Source organism: Manis pentadactyla, chromosome Y, assembly GCF_030020395.1.
Source record: "Manis pentadactyla isolate mManPen7 chromosome Y, mManPen7.hap1, whole genome shotgun sequence".
Classification (NCBI taxonomy): domain Eukaryota; kingdom Metazoa; phylum Chordata; class Mammalia; order Pholidota; family Manidae; genus Manis; species Manis pentadactyla.
The window spans coordinates 31,580,462-31,598,200 of record NC_080039.1 but is presented as its reverse complement, the minus strand read 5'-3'; the positions used below and the strand labels follow the sequence as shown (position 1 = coordinate 31,598,200).

At 33.1% G+C, this 17,739-nt stretch overlaps 1 protein-coding gene across 9 annotated transcripts in view; it reads right to left on the bottom strand.

The window, feature by feature from the left end:
• The window catches only part of LOC130682144 (lysine-specific demethylase 6A-like), a 238,338-nt gene that overhangs the window by 109,481 nt on the left and 111,118 nt on the right, over positions 1-17,739 (bottom strand). For all 9 annotated transcript variants that reach the window (XR_008995425.1, XM_057496299.1, XM_057496292.1 and 6 more), the window contains 4 exons: positions 13,928-14,706; positions 8,922-9,051; positions 7,356-7,461; positions 6,637-6,842 (listed from right to left, as the gene is read on the bottom strand). Coding sequence is in view for 8 of the 9 variants with exons in the window: in XM_057496299.1 (XP_057352282.1) it covers positions 6,637-6,842; positions 7,356-7,461; positions 8,922-9,051; positions 13,928-14,706 (1,221 nt within the window). In the remaining variant the exon portion in view is untranslated. The remainder of the gene's footprint in view (positions 1-6,636; positions 6,843-7,355; positions 7,462-8,921; positions 9,052-13,927; positions 14,707-17,739) is intronic.

Genomic DNA, 17,739 nt, shown 5'->3' with positions numbered 1-17,739 from the left:
AATAGATAAGACCCAACCCAGACTTATTAAGAGGAAAAGAGAATGAAAACATATCAACAGAATCAGAAACAAGAAGGGAAAAATCACGATGGACCCAACAGATATACAAAGAATTATTAGAGCGTATTATGAAAACATATATGCTAACAAGCTGGAAAACCTAGAAGAAATGGATAACTTCCTAAAAAAATACAACTTTCAAAGACAGGCCATGGAAGAAAGACAAATCTAAATGGAGCAATTATCCAGCAATGAAATTGAAGGGGTAATAAAAAAACTACCCAAGAGTAAAGCCCCCAGGCCAGATGGATTTACCTCAGAATTTTATCAGACATACAGAGAAGACATAATACCCATTCTCATTAAAGTCTTCCAAAAACTAGAAGAGGAAGGAATACTTCCAAACTTATTCTATGAAGCCAGCATCACCCTAATACCAAAACCAGGCAAAGACCCCACTAGAACAGAATATTTCAGACCAATGACTCTGATGAATGTAGATGCAAAAATATTCAACAAAATGTTAGCAAACCAAATTCAAAAACAAATCAGGAAGATCATACACCATGACCAAATGAGACTCATCTCAGGGACGCAATGGTACAACATTCAAAAATCCATCAACATTATCCACCACATAAACAAAAAGGACAAAAACCACATGATCATCTCCATAGATGCTGAAAAAAGCATGCGACAAAATTTAACATCCATTCATGGTAAAAACTCTCAAGAAATTGGGAGTAGAGGGTAAGTACGTCAACATAAAGAAGCCATATATGACAAACACACAGCCAACATCATACTTAATTGCAAGAAAATGAGAGGTTTTCTCTGAGATGGGGAAAAAGACAGAGATGCCCACTCTCTCCACTGTTATTCAACATAATACTGGAGGTTCTAGCCATGGAAATCAGACAAAACAAAGAAATACAAGGAATCCAGATTGGTAAAGAAGAAGTCAAACTGTCACTATTTGCAGATGACATGATATTGTACATAAAAAACCCTACTTCACTCCAAAACTACTAGAACTAATATTGGAATTCAGCAAAGTTGCAAGATGCAAAATTAACACACAGAAATCTTTATCTTTCCTAATCACTAACAATGAACTAATAGAAAGAGAAATCAGGAAAACATTCCATTCACAATAACATCAAAAAGAATAAAATACCTATGAATAAACCTAACCAAGGAAGTGAAAGACCTATACCCTGAAAACTACAAGACACTCTTAAGAGAAACTGAAGAGGTCACTAACAAGTGGAAACTCATCCCATACTCTTGGCTAGGAATAATTAATATCATCAAAATGGCCATCTTGCCCAAAGCAATATACAGATTTGATGCAAGCCCTATCAAATTACCAACAGCATTCTTCAACGAACTGGAACAAATAGTTCAAAAATTCATATGGAAACACCAAAGACCCCAAATAGCCAAAGCAATCCTGAGAAGGAAGAGTAAAATGGGGGGGATCTCACTCCCCAACTTCAAGCTCTACTATAAAGCCATAGTAATCAAGACAATTTGGTACTGGCACAAGAACAGAGCCACAGACCAGTGGAACAGAACAGAGAATCCAGATATTAACCCAAACATATAAGGCCAATTAATATATGATAAAGGAGCCATGGACATACAATGGGGAAATGACAGTCTCTTCAACAGATGGAGCTGGCAAAACTGGACAGATACATGGAAGAGAATGAAAATGTAACCCCATACACAAAATTAAATTTGAAATGGAACAAAGACCTGAATGTAAGTCATGAAACCGTAAAACTCTTAAGAAAAAAAATAGGCAAAAATCTCTTGGACATAAACATGAGACACTTCTTCATGAACATATCTCCCCGGGCAAGGGAAACAAAAGCAAAAATGAACAAGTGGGACTATATCAAGCTGAAAAGCTTCTGTACAGCAAAGGACACCATCAATAGAACAAAAAGGTACCCTACAGTATGGGAGAATATATTCATAAATGACAGATCCAATAAAGGGCTGACATCCAAAATATATAAAGAACTCATGCATCTAAGCAAACAAAAAACAAACAATCCAATTAAAAAATGGGCAGAGAAGCTGAACAGACAGTTCTCCAAAGAAGAAATGCAGATGGCCAACAGACACATGAAAAGATGCTCCACATCACTAGTCATCAGAGAAATGCAAATTAAAACCACAATGAGATATCAACTCAGACCAGTAAGGATCGCCACTATCGAAAAGACAAACAACAGCAAATGTTGGCAATGTTGCGGAGAAATGGGAAGCTTCCTACACTGCTGGTGGAAATGAAACAAGTTCAACCACTGTGGAAAGCAATATGGAGGTTCCTCAAAAAGCTCAAAATAGAAATACCATTTGATCCAAGAATTGCACTTCTAGGAATTTGCCCTACAAATGCAGCAGTCTAGTTTGAAAAAGACAGATGCACCCCTATGTTTATCACAACACTATTTACAATAGTCAAGAAATGGAAGCAACCTACGTCTCCATTAGTAGATGGATAAAGAAGATGTAGTACATATAAACAATGGATTATTATTCAGCAATAAGAAGAAAAACAAATCCACAAATCCTCCCATTTGCAATAACATGGATGGAGCTAGAGGGTATTATGCTCTGTGAAGTAAGCCAGGCAGAGAAACACAAATACCAAATGATTTCACTCATATGTGAGTAGAAGAACAAAGAAAAAACTGAAGGACAAAACAACAGCAGAATCACAGAACCCAAGAATGGACTAACAGTTACCAAAGGGAAAGGGACTGGGGAGGGTGGGTGGGAAGGGAGGGACAAGGGGGGAAAAGGGGCATTATGATTAGCAGACATTATGTGGGGTTGAGGGGTCCTGGGGAGGGCTGTACAACACAGAGAAGACACGTAGTGATTCTACAGCATCTTACTACACTCATGGACAGTGATTGTAATGGGGTATATGGGGTGACCTGGTGATGGGAGCAGTCTAGTAATGATAATGTTGCTCATGTAATTGTAGATTAATGATGCAAAAAAAAAAAGACTTAAAACATTCAAATAAATTGGCACAATCATAGATTGAGCAATGATTTCTGTGGCACCAAAGTTAAAAACATTGAAACAAAAGGTGTAATTCATCAAAATTAAGAAAATTTGTGCTTCAAAGGACACCATCGAAAAATAGGAACAGTTGTCAGAACAAGGAAAATATTTGCAAGTTAAGTAACTGACAAGGGACTTAGTTGGGCATGTACGAATCCCAGAAGTAGCTTCTTTGTCCCCAGAAATACTACAAAGTGAACAAACTGACAAATCAACAATTCTGGATTAGAAATGGAGGGAAGGCAAACTGTTGTCTTCAAACTTTGATCAAGTTGAGTAACAAAAATCACAATGGGAGCAAAAACCTGGAAACCAATGCTGATGTGTAGTAAACTATGAACTGTAACCGACAGTGTTTCAGAGACTTAGTGTGGGCATGTTTAATTTAAAATCTCCAGTGGGCATACTAACTGAAGGCCTTCCATTAATACTGTCAGTTTTACCTGCAAGTTTGACCAGGTAGGTCCTTACAGAAAATATAGAGAATGACACCCTCTAATTATTACAGGAAGATGTAAAAAGGTGCCATTTTGAAATGCCCAGGAGTATTTAGTTATTTTTAACAACACTTGCCTTAAGAGGAAACTACTAAACAAGAGTCCATCCCTCTGGGATTTAATCAGGATATAACTACAGGGAGAAAGGCAATACCGAATTCCAGCCCACTCTTAACACTTCTTGTCCCACTTTAAGCAGGTAAATACACTAGCAAAGAAGCACTATTAAATTAAGTACAGAGGTACAGGTTCACTGAATGACAGAGACCTAACTAATCATAGGATTACAGAATACCTCCCTTACCCCTTTGTTTTACAAACACATCACTAAAGCCTGTTTAAAGTAGTTTCCTTTACTCAGTAAAACATGAACATCTTTGAATAAAAAGTTACAAGTTTAGGAAAAGGCAGAAAAACAGTTTGAAGAGCAAAGCAAGCATCTGCCTAGTCTCACATTGGCACAGATGCTGGCATCATCAGATGAGGAACTTAGAACAAGTGAAGTTAACATGCAAAGGATTCTGACTGACAAAGCAGAAAGTGTAATACAGCAGAGGGGCAATGCAGGCAGGCAGATGGAAATTTTTATGAAGAACCCCAAAATCCCACACAAGAAACATACTAGAGATAAAAAATATTAACAGAAATGAAAATGCTTTCTATGGGTTTATTGGTAGAATATCTGAGGAAGGAATTTCTGAATTCGAGGATATCTCAAACTTAAAAATCTGAAGAGTAAGGAAAAAAGAGTGAAAAACAAAGACAAACCCAAAACGGAATATCCAAAGACTGTGGGGAAATTACAAAAAGAGTAACATATTGGAACTGGCAAAAGAAAAGAAGAAAAAAGAAATGAACAAAAGAAAAGTTTGATAAGAAATAATTACTCAGAATTTTTGAAAATTAAAGACAGCCATTAAACCATAGAAGATGAATAATTAAGAGTAAAACCAAGCAGTATAACTGCCAAAAATCTAAATGTAGGCATTTATTGTTCAAACCTCAGAAAACCAAAGTTAAAGAAGAAATTATGAAAACAGGAAATGAAAAAAAACATGACTTACATTGATCAAATGTAAGAATTAACCCCCAACTTGTCTTCCAAAACCATACAAAGAAGACATGGAAAAGAAATCATAAAACTGTTAGAAGAAAGATAGGCAAAAATCTCGTGAAGATAAACATTAGAACTTTTTCTGAGCACATCTTCTTGGTCAAGGGAAACAAAGCAAAAATGAAAAAATGGGACTACATCAAACTAAAAAAGTTATGTATAGCAAAGGACACCATCAGCAGAACAAAAAGACATCCTGCAGTATGGGAGAATATATTTGTAAATGGTGTATTCACTAAGGGGTTAACACCCAAAATATATAAAGAGCTCAGATGCCTCAACACTTAAAAAGCAAATATCTTGACTAAAAAATGGGAAGAGGTTTTGAACAGACACTTCTCTGAAGAAGAAATTCAAATGGCCAAGAGGCACATGAAAAGATGCTCCACATCGCTAATTATCAGAGAAATGCAAATTAAAACTACAATGAGGTATCACCTCACACCAGTAAGGATGGCCACCATCCAAAAGACTAAGAACAACAAATGCTGGCGAGGCTGTGGAGAAAGGGGAACCCTCCTACACTGCTGGTGGGAATGTAAGCTAGCGCAACCATTGTGGAAAGCAACATAGAGGTTCCTCAAAAAACTCAAAATGGAAATACCATTTGATCCAGGAATTTCACTTCTAGGAATATACCCAAAGAAAACAAGATTGCAGATTCAAAAAGACATTATCACCCATTTGTTTACTGCAGCACTATTTAGAATAGCCAAGACATAGAAGCAACCAAAGTCTCCAGCAGCAGATGAATGGATAAAGAAGATGTGGTACATATACAAAATGGAATATTATTCAGCTATAAGGGGAAAACAAACCCTACCATTTGCAACAACATGGATGGAGCTAGAGGGTATTATGCTCAGTGAAATAAGCCAGGCGGAGAAAGACAAGTACCAGATTATTTACCTCATTTGTGAAGTATAAAAACAAAGGAAAACTGAAGGAACAAAACAGCAGCAGAATCATGGACACCACAAAGGGACCAGTCGTTATCAAGGGAGAGGGGTTGGGAAGGGTGAGTAGGGAGGGAGAAGGAGATTAAGGGGCACTATAAATAACAATCAGAACATAGGCAGGTCACAGGGAAGGCAGTACAGCATGGAAAAGACAAGTAATGACTCCATAGCATCTTACTATGCACACAGACAGTGACCACAATAAAGGGGGAATGACCTGATAATGTTGAAACCAGTTTTTTTTGTGAAAGTGTAAGATTGTCTATCAATGATACTTTAATTTAGAAAAAAAAGAAATATGGCTCAAGAAAAATCTCTATCTGCAACATTATTTTTAAAGAGAACTGAAGTTATGTAATGTACTCAGTTCAAATTCACAATTTAAATTTTAAGAGACATGAGAAACAGTATTTGAGGATTTAGTGATCTCACTTCTATTACTGTTATTTTCTGAAAGAGCTCATGTTAACAACTACTAGGGAACTCTATTGCTGATTCCTAATGAGTCTTTTTTTTAGTAATCATTCTGTGGATTTAAATTTTTTTCCTTTCCATATATTTTGTGACTTTTTATAAATTTTTGATTCTATTATAATTTTCTGCAGAAACTGTAATTGACATAGGAAGACTACTTGCTTCCAAAAGAGATAGTTTTCTTTTAAAATAAAACAGAAAACAGGTTTTCAGTGACCAAATGAACCTGTGTCATCCAGATAATTTTCTTCATAAGAGTATCATTCTGCAACTATTCTAGATATACACATTTCAAAAATATGGGGTTACTTTACAAGATAATTCAATTTTTCATATTACATGATATTTTACATATTAGCATGTACTTTATCAACTATAACTTTAAGTATTTGTTTAATAATTTGTAAATTAAAGCATTTATAATCATAGTTATCTGAACAGACTGTTACAAAGATAATATATATTTATCAAATAAAATAACCTCTATGAAACAAATACTTACTCTCAATGATTCTTGGAAAGAGGCGGCCTGGTACTGCGCATACTTGGCAATTGTAGTATGAGATCTATTATTTTCACAACGCCAGATTTTCTTTGTTCCAGTAGGATCCCAGTTTTCATCTGCTGGTTGTAACAACTGTGTCCTCACCTCTACTGTATGTTCATTATTAGCTTCTACCAATGTTTTGGTAGAGAAAAGCCCAAGATCTTCATAAATAAATACATTATGTTAAAAAATAAAACTGTGTTTGGTACAATAAATGTTTCAAAAATATTTTAAAAGGAACTTTATGAAGCCCCATCTGTACTCTGAAGACTGCTTTAAGCCATGTGGTTATCAGATTTACACAGGAGTCCCTTGAAGCACTTGAGTTAACCATTATGATGTAGTAGAGTATGGCATACTTACAAGTATGATCTACTTTTCCTATGTTTTATACTCAAAAGGTCCTCTATTATCTAACCTAAATCACTACTGTTGCATTGGGATACCAAATTAAAAACTAAGTAAAGATCCACCCTAAGTTTGTGAATAGTCAGTACTGGCACCATGTATTAAAGATGTGCTGAGACAAAGGGCAGAAAGAACATTAAAATAAAATTTCAAAAAAAAAAACATCAAAGTGAGAAAAATCCCCCCCAAATCCAATGGGTTTCTATCAGTATTTAAAAATATTAAAGACAGTAAAAGAAATATTCAAACTTCTTTTTAAACCTTACCTAATTTAAGAGCTCCAGCAAGGCCACGTATTACTGTAACAGGGTTTTTTGGATTTGTGCAAAATTGATGTAATGGAGGAAAGAAAGCATCACGTTTATTTTCCAACTGTGAAATTAAAATGTTTTGTTAAATTTCATTAAAAAACTGAATATTATATTGAAAGTTCATATTCACTTTTTCATCAATCAAGCATTTTTACATGTATAACTTAATCATTAGTGCTGCATTACTGCATATCACAGTATTTTATCATTAGTCTTTTCAGCACATTGTTAATAACTATATAAATTTCTTTTCAAAATTTTATTTTAAGTATGATTAATTTTGAAATGATGCTACCAACTTCTTATGTGATGCTAAGATTGATGAAATGGTATTTAATGTTTTACTAGATCGAAGTATTACTTTACTTTAATCTTTCTACTAGTATACTTTCTCATGTACCTCCATACTTTATTGCATTAAAGAGGTGGGAGAAGTGAAACTTAGACTTCAAGATCAAAGTGTTTTAAAAACTAAAATAAAAAAGTATGATTCAGTAAGACCCACTAAAGATAAGTCTTCATTTTATAGTTGTAACTTAAAAGTTAAGTGTAAAAAGTTTATTTTCATCTTTATTTCAGGACTTTCCTGTAACAATAAGAAATAAATTTTTACTTAGTAAAGAAGCACTATAACATTTTGGAAAAATGGGATGAATCTTCAATATTCTCCTTTATAAAATTATTCTAAATACTTGATATTTATGTTTTAGCTTAGGGAAGTTTCTTACTTGTATCTTTGGATGGTAAAGGAGGATGGTAGAAATTCTTGGGGGGAAAATTATTCTGACTTAGTTCATACTAATTTCCAATATCAAAGGCTTAAATTTCTGAAAAGTTAAAAAAGCAGAACAGCTTCAACCTGACATTTAAAAATACCTACTTATCCTTATTTAACCTCTTTTAGTCACATGCATTCATCATTTTCATATTCTCAATGACTTTTTTAAAAGACACAAAAAATTACTTTAGCAAAACATAAAATCAAATGAATTTCAAGGTTCATACAACTACCAAGAGGCATAAGGTAGACTTAGAAGTAAACTGACAAAAAACTGACACAAAACCAATTATCTTTTGCTACCCCTGTGTATTCCCAGTCCATATGTGATAACACACTTAAAGCTTAAACATTATTTTCAACAAAATCTAAATACACCAAACTTTTTCTACAAGAGGATAGTATTTTTGTTTCAATGAACTATGTTTTTTTAAATTATTTCTCTCTACCAATGTAGTGCAAGACAATTAAGAAACAGCATGTAAACACATGAGCATGCTCTGTAACAATAAAACTTAATGTACAAAAACATGTAGTGAAAAAAAACATGTAGTGGACTATACATAGACTGAGAGATGTCAGCTGTCATTATCTGGGATAAAAATACGTCTTTCCAAATGTTCAACTTGTGAGAAACATTTTAATTTTCCCTAAAAGACATATGCATTCACTTTTAAAATATTATCTTCAAAAGACAGGTTAAGTTCATAATACTTGATGTATTTCTACTTAGTACAACTCACATAAATACTAGGTGTAGGTGGATTCAACTTGTCCTTTGGCAAAGGAGGATATGGTGAAGTTGGTGGTCTTGGAGGTGGACATTTATCCAACAAAATTTGACTATTAGACAAGCCATTTTTACTCAGATTCCTGTAACATAATTAGAGGAAATGTATCAGGTATACATTAATTTTGGAAATATAAGATAAAAAAGAATACTTTGAATTGTTTAAGTAGAGGGCCTTTACAAATAAAATTTTTCTAAGATATTGGTACCCACTCAGTCAACAAATCAGCAACCGCTAACTTCAGCAGATTCTCACTTTGACTTACTGTATCAGCAAAGGAAAACTAAACAAAATATACTCTGTATCTACAAAATGCAAATTATCGATAGCTACTTTTCTCCTCATCATCTTCTAATTTACTTTCTCACCAGAATTATATGAACTCAAATTTTTCTCAATATGGTTCATTCTTAGATTATATTTAATTTTAAAACAAGTAATTGAGGCAAAAAAGATTTAGGTATAAAACTTTATAGTAACATTTGCTTATGTGACAACTTTCAAATAAAAGAACCAAAACATTTGTTTTCTATTTTGTAGAATGATTTTCTACAACTCCTTGAGTGATATTCAGCAAGACTCCACCTGACTAAGTTATAGCCTACAGTAACTTAAAAAATGATGTAATGTGGTTGTAATGCATTCTCACATTGTATGTAATTATTACTTAATAGTAATGGATCTTTTCCTTTAATGAAAAGTGTCATATTTGCTAAGATATAAATTCTTAAGATGTAGCAAAATTATTCCCAAACTGAAACTCTTTTTCTAGTATAAGGATTATTTCTAAAGCCTTAAAATATTAATGAACTCAGAAAAAAAGATACAGGAAACTGTTACTATTGGGAAATCTCTCAGGTTGTCTTACTCTATGGTCTTGTTAAAACTCAAAAATAATGTATTAAAAAATGAAGAAAAGAGCTGTTAAAATATTGAAATTTCAGATTAAATCTGAAAACTATTTCAGAGAGTAAAATATACATCAGTTTGCCTGCATTTACTCATTACAAGTCAGGTGCTTTTAAATTTCAAATTATGTAAATTGAAAGCAAAACTGCCATTACCTTCTTTAATTTTTGCTAAGAGAAGGAAAACTTTCTTTTACAATCAATTTTTTTTGGTATGACTAATGTAAACTAAGGCTTAAAATGCAGATGACATTTTTTAGATGTCATATGAGGCAGTCACTAAAGCATACTACAACACAGGTACTATGATGGAGTTTACAATTACGAAGTAGGCTTAAAATTGTTGACTTCTCTATTTTCTAAAGAAAAGGATATGCAAATATATGCTAAACTACACTTTTACACTTACAAATCAAAGTTAAATGCTAAAACAATATTTCAGTTTCAATATCTGTGACTGCCCAGTTGTTTATAGTTAAATATGGTATGTTTTAACTCTTCAAACAATACAGAATTCACTTTAATTTATGAATTCAACAAAACATTTGTTTTTAACAAGTGATAAAAAAGCCTTTTTTGATGAATGGAAAATTCAAGGACCCTCCTTAGGCCAAAGCAAAAAGTGAATTATAATTTCTACATAATAAAAAATTGTTTTCAATACTGAATTATATATCTGCCACTTTTGATACTTTACACAAAATATGCTTCAGTCTGATTATGAAAAGCTTTTTCCCCCTAAGAGGATATGTGCTACAATTTATTGTACATTATAATATAAATTATATATTAACAAAACAAATAACATATTAGTGTAACATGAGATCAAATTTATAATTATTTTGAAAAGTGCTTAAAGCAAATTTAATGTGCAAAATTTAAGCTTGTTTAAAGACTTCAATATGAAAAATGAAATTAGGCAACAGGGGAGTTAGCAGAATTCTGCCTCTATAATTTCTATTTATGGGAAAGTCAAGCAATGGAAAGTATCAATATCTACATTTGGAAAGAGAAAGATTAGGCATGAGCTAGGCAGCCAAATTAATTGTAGCACCTGAATGTTAACATTAAAATTTTATATCTTAGAAAAAGCAAAGATGCTAAAACTACAACCAAGATAAAACAAAAATAAAACTTTGAAAATAACCATCACATAAAAAACATGAGAAATGTAAATATAAAAGAAAACAGAAAAACTGGTACAATGAAATTTCACCTAAAAATTCCTTAATATGTATCTCCTATGACAGTTAAGTCAGAATTTACAGGAACATATCTTAAAGAAATAAAGTAAGAATTTTGACAAGGAAGGAACCATAGTTTTTTTTTGTTAAAATATGTCATTTCAGCCCTAATGAAGAGTATAGGGCTGTGGACAACAGAAATATACCATATTGTAAGTTGACATGTATCCATAACAGTACAATACTATATGGGCAAGGAATAAAGTTGAAAAAAAAGTAGATGGGAGAAAGATTCAGAATTTAATCTCATTCTGAAAGCCTCTTCTCAAATCTTAGCTGATTTTTTACTCAACAAATTTGTTACTTTGTAAGAACTACTTAAAAAATAGATTTTATTGCTTTACTTTCTAACATGTCATTTAGAAGAAAAAAAGAGGTGTTATATAGATGAAATTTAGGTCTCCTTCCTAAAGAAATTTCTTAACCAGGGAGAGATTAAGTTTCATACCACTGTTTCTTTGTGCTAACATGAATTTCAAGTTCTACCCAGATCAAGTAAAAGAATTTTCTCCACATAACAATTATCATTTGCCATTCTGGCTACTTTCCTAACCTCAGGATGCTTTTATCCTTACTTTTAGAAACTGTACTGTTTTTCTCAGTATTGTCCATTTCTTTCTATTCTTTTTCCCTTTCCATTTATGGATAGGGTTAATATGCCTTCAATAGTAAACTGACAGCTTTATTAGCTACAAAATCCACAGAGTCACAGGAATCTATGGTATTTTAAGGACACCTGTAATCTTCAAAGACACACAAATTAAAAGTGAAGGGATGGAGAAAGATATTTCATGCAAATTACAGGGAGAAAAATGCAGGAGTAGCAGTGCTTTCATCAGACAAAATAGATTTCAAAACAAAGAACAGAAACAAAGGAAACTACATTATGCTAAAAGGGTCAGTCCAACAAGAGAACCCAACCAGCATCTATGCATCCAATATAGGAGTACCTAAACAGATATAACAAATACAAACACAAACACAATTAAAGGGGAAAAGAGACTGAAACACATTATTCTTGGGAGACCTGAACACACCACTCACATCAATAGACAGATTAACCAGACAGAAAATAAGGAAACAGAGGCACTGAGCAATACATTAGATTAAATGGGTTTAACAGACATCTACAGAACACTCTACCCAAAAGCAGCAGGATACACAATTTTCTCAAGTACACATGTAATGTTCTCCAAAATAGATCACACAATAGGTAAGGGAGGGGGGGTAGAAAAAAGATATCAGCAATACTTAAAAATAAAATTACACATATGCAGTATAGCAAACATCCTTTCAGTAGTTTCCAAGGCAAAAACAAATCTCTAAGGATGTATTTTACCATAACATGAATATTTACATTTCAAAATGAGATGGGAAGATTAAAATCCTTAATCCACTATAAATCGAAAGATATCAATTTCACTTCTTTGTAACTCACAGAACATTTTAATTTGTTCCATTACTATTACTCTATCCCAAGCCACTGCAATACAACTACATAAAAATCTGTCATCTTAGTATTCTGTCAGTAACATACATTTAATGGCTGAGTAATGATGCCTTCTAATAAAAAATCTAACTCTCTCAAAATCTTAACAATTTTACGTACAGCAATAGACTGGAAACATAAAATTCCAGTTTCAGGTACAGACTTCTTATATAGGCATTAAGCATTATTGTTTTCACCTTTAAAATTCAAAACCTTTTTAAAGTAAATATCAAGGTAGATCAAAATCTTCCGATTGCCTACTTATACAACATTTAGTTTCTATTTTACTTCATTTTGACCTCAAGTTATAAAGACCTTTTAAAAATTCAATGTTATTGTTCAAATTTCAGATGCTATATAATATGGAAAATTTTACAGAAAGATTCTGTATATTTACCCATGGCATTTTAACTGACTTCAAATATTGTTCTCTTACACAGGACATCTGTAGGTGTGAGAATTAAGACAATTTATTATTTAAGATTAAACTTTAATGTGTTTAACAAAACAAAAACAGAACTTTAGAAAGTTCTTTTGATGGGTTTCTTTCTGAGGTGATAAAAATGCTGCAAAGTTGACTTTGATGGTATATGCACCATTTGATATTTAGGAATATATTAAAACATACAGACTGAGTTGCAAGTTTTAATAAATGAGTGAATAAAGTACATGAATTAGATTTTGAGGGAGTTAGATTTTTTTTTTAAGTGGATTAGGATCTGAAGAATGGGGAAATCTACTTAAAGTGTCACACTATCAAAGAAAGTGTTCCTCATTATGTGATTGTTTTTTATTGTGGAAAGGTAAAGAAACCATTTAGGATAAATCAATTTCTGAGGTCATTTCTTCTAAAAATAGCAGAAGATGGCTGTTACATTTCTCATGCTTCCTACCTTTCCTCTTGTTCCCTATCAACTTTATAATTTCTTCCAGACTCATAAAATGGTAGCAGAAAGAAAAAAAATAATAGAACAGGTTTTCCACACTTTGTTGTTTTCTACCAAATGTGATTTGATATATTCTTTGTTTTCCATCCAAAAAATAAGGACAGGTCTATCACAGAGAAGCTGACATTCTGATCACTGGTGGAAGTCAGTAACACTAGGGACATGTTTCACAAATAAAACAGGTGGGAAAAAAATGCTTTTCATTATCTGTAACACTAACATATAACCAAAATACTTGGAAAAAATTTTTTTAGGTAAGTGACTGTATCACATCTTACAAAATTTCCATTTCTTGAAAAACCAAAATACTACTCCAGTTTCCTGATCAGGACAGTCAACCATTTTCACTGACAAGCTTTCCTGTACTAACCTGCATGTTTTCAGAACTTCTGTGGAACTTGGATATATGGACACAGACATCGATGGTATGATTTGAGGACCAGGTTGGTGTCTAATTATAGACAAGTCTGTTTTTTTAGAGCTCTGTGAGTCCTCTAGCCCTTCTCCATTAATTCTGTTTAACATACTATGAGGACTGTTAAGGCTGGTAAAACTGTATATTGTTGTCTGCTCAGTGGATTTTGGAGAAGGTGTCGAGGTGCAAATGGCTGAAAAGGGTGAAGAGGCACCAGAGTTATTAGTCTTTGTATAAATAGCTGGGGGAATATTACTGACTTTGTTATAAGCTCCAGGCCCCACACTGTCATTAGCTTTTCCAATTAGCAAGGCAGAGATCTGAGGATTGTCTGAAATTATTAAATTTGGTGATGTGCAATCTCCATGGTTAAAACTGCAAACAGGTTCTGCCATCAACTGCTCAACATCATAAGAAAGCTCCTTCACATTAGCACTGCCATTAGGTGTGTCTCCAGCATGCCTGTTTGTTTCAGGCACCAAAGATATATTTCCTGAAGGTTTGTTCTCTTTGGTAAAGATAATGTCTTGTTGTCCACCTGAAGTACCAATCTGAGAAGAAAGGTGATTGAGAACAGCACCCTGTATTACTAAATTGCTAGGCAGGGTTCGATGTCCAGTCAGTTTCTGAATACCAGTGTTAGCTGCCTGAAGATACTGGGCACGCCCAGTGGAAAATGTAGGTTGTTCATCATTATGTCCTGCCAAATGTAAACTCTGACCTTTTGGAAGCCCCTGAAAGAAGAAACATAGAAATAAAGCAATTTAAAAGATTTGTTTAAATCTACTATAACACAAACCCAGAATACATATACAGAGCTGTCTCAGGGTTAGAAATCAAACCCAGAACACATGTATGGAACAGTCTAAGGGTTAAAAATGTTTAATAAAACCAAAACTACCAAAAAGAAACAATTAATGTGTGATGAAATATTGAACCCAAATCTGAAAAACTGTTTTGAAACTTTCCATAATCAACTGATTAAAATGATTAGTACCTTCAAGGAAAATTATGTAAATGGGCTGCAAAATTTGATTCAAATTTTTATCATACCAAAATATTCTCTCACATTGAAAAATTTTGAGAATTATTAATGCTGATATATACATGTCCACCATAAGAGAAATATGTTGATATATTTAGATACAAGGAAACACATACAGTCATCACCAATTTAAAGACATGAACACAAAATAAACAAGTCATCTACATATATGGTTTTTAAATTTAATATAGCAAGTGTATTTATTAAACCGTTTAAATTCCCAGAGCCACTCTAATGTAAACCTATCAACTATTCTCAAAGTGGTAAAACTATTAAATCTCTGAAAATATTTCAAACCATAACTTACAGAGACATCCAATTTCTATCCTCATCCCAACTTAGACATTTTAAGTGCAATGTCTCCACTAATGACTTCTGAATAGATGACACTTTTCCTCAATTTCTGATGGGACAATATGTCAAAATTAATAGAAATTTTGGACCCAGAGGAAAGCTATTTCATGGAATAAAGATATACTATGAATTGAGTAAATTTCTACAAGAAATATATCATTGGTTTCATAAACTGCTCTAAAAATGTTATTTTACTTAAATGATAAAATAATTATTAAGGAAATTTATCAGAAAAACAGATTGAAGAAACATGGGAATACTAAAACAGTAATTTATTAGTTTCCAAACTACTCGAACAATAGAACAGCAAAACCAGTAACTTGCTGAGTTATAAATATTATAACTACACATCAGCATTTTTGAAACTTAAAAGCATTATCTTAAGTGGAACCTCAGAAACCTACCGAAAACTTTAGTACTGCTGCTTTTTGACTTGGTAATTAGTTCAGGAACACAACTAAAAGTATTTTATTTTCATGTGAAATGGAACTGTCAATAGTAACCTGTAAACTACTAAATATTGAACTGAGAATTGCACTTAGAATACATAAATATACACTAAAGTCACTTTTAATCATCTAACTCAAATCTGCTAGTGTACCTCTGACATTACATATTACTATTTAAAACAGCCAAAACAATATGTTTGTAATTTGATTACATTACTTAGAATTTTATCTACTTTAATACTGGGCACATTAATATGGCCCATACTCAGAGGGCAAAAGGATACAATTTAATTTTAAATAAATACAAGAATCATAGCACAACTGATATATGAATCCTAGTTCTGCAAAAGATTTTATAAAACAAAAATAGTAAACAATTTTATCAAGACTCAAAATACCACATAAAAAGGGTATGCATAGTCCAATAAATTCATTCATCATAACTGACTCACATATTAAATTATAAAATACCCAGCCATGTAAAAAAATTACATTTTCCTAATCCTCTACTATAGATCACAGAATTTTAACGTTTACAAATTCTTTTAAAAGAAATCTATAGTGCAGTGAAAGCAAAGGGAGATATGACAATTGACTGCAACTTCCTATGTGTTCTTCAACCCACACTCAATAGGCAGAGGCCTGATAGCCTCTTGTTGGCCTTAATAATTACCTGCCCACTAATATGGTATGTACAAAGAGAAAAATCCTATGAAACAAGGTAAAAATAACTAACAAAAGATAGTGCCTTCAAATTTCACGTGAGATTCCTTACCATAAAGTAATTAAGATAAAAAAAATTCACAGAAAACATTAAATAGAATGACTAAACAAAATTTCTAATAATCAGTATCCAATAAAAAATTGCTGTACATAAACAAACCCCTAAAACAGTATTTGAAGAAATAAAGGCAGAACTTACTTAAAATCTTTATCTTTATGAAAAACTAAGCCAGAAAACTAAGTTTAGAAAACCATGAATAAACCTAGTAAGAACTACCAATGACACATCAGAATAAAACTGCTTAAAGCTACAAAGAGAAAATTCAAAACTAGCAAAGAAAGTGTCAAAGTGTCATCACATTAAAGCACTGAGAAAAACCCTTACAAAAACTTGAATGCAAATCATCAGCTGAAGTGACTGGTTGAAATAACTCATAAGAAAATAAATGCCAAATGAGAAAGTAAATGCTGCAATTAAAAAATAAAGGTAAAATAAAAACATTTCAAAAAAGTACTACCTATACACACAGACTAAAAGTGAAAGGAGGGGAAAAAGATATTTCATGCAAACAGGGAGAAAAAGCAGGTGTTGCAGTACTTGTACCACACAAAATAGACTGCAAAACAAAGAAAGTAACGAGAGATAAAGAAGGACATTACATAAAGGGAGCAGTCCAACAAGAGTATAATGATTAGGAATATATATGCGGCAGAGGATTAAAGATAGTGGCATGACAGAAGTGAGACAGAGGCTTCCTTCTAAAACCACATATAATATGAAAATGTAAATAATACAACTAATCCTGAAAGAGCAACAGGGAAGAGGACTGCACCGGACTGCATACACCTGGAGAAAAGAGAAGACCTCACAGAACAGGGTAACATACCGAAGCCATGGCCCAGCAGGACTCAAGCTCTTCCTCCACACCAGCTCACCGGCGGGAGGAAGAGAAACTGAGCAGGGAGGGAGTGGAGGCATGGAACTGCTGAATATCTAACTCTGGAGATCTGCTCTGGGAGCACAAACCTACATTTCATGGTGCTTGCATGATACTCTCATGATTAGGGGGTTGTATAGATAAGACCAGAAGAATTCCAGGAGAGACCGAGATTCCAGCCACTTGTGGAAAGCAGGGATCCATATCGGGCTGCTCTGGGATAAAAGAAAGGTGAGCAGTCTGAGAGACTTCCTAACA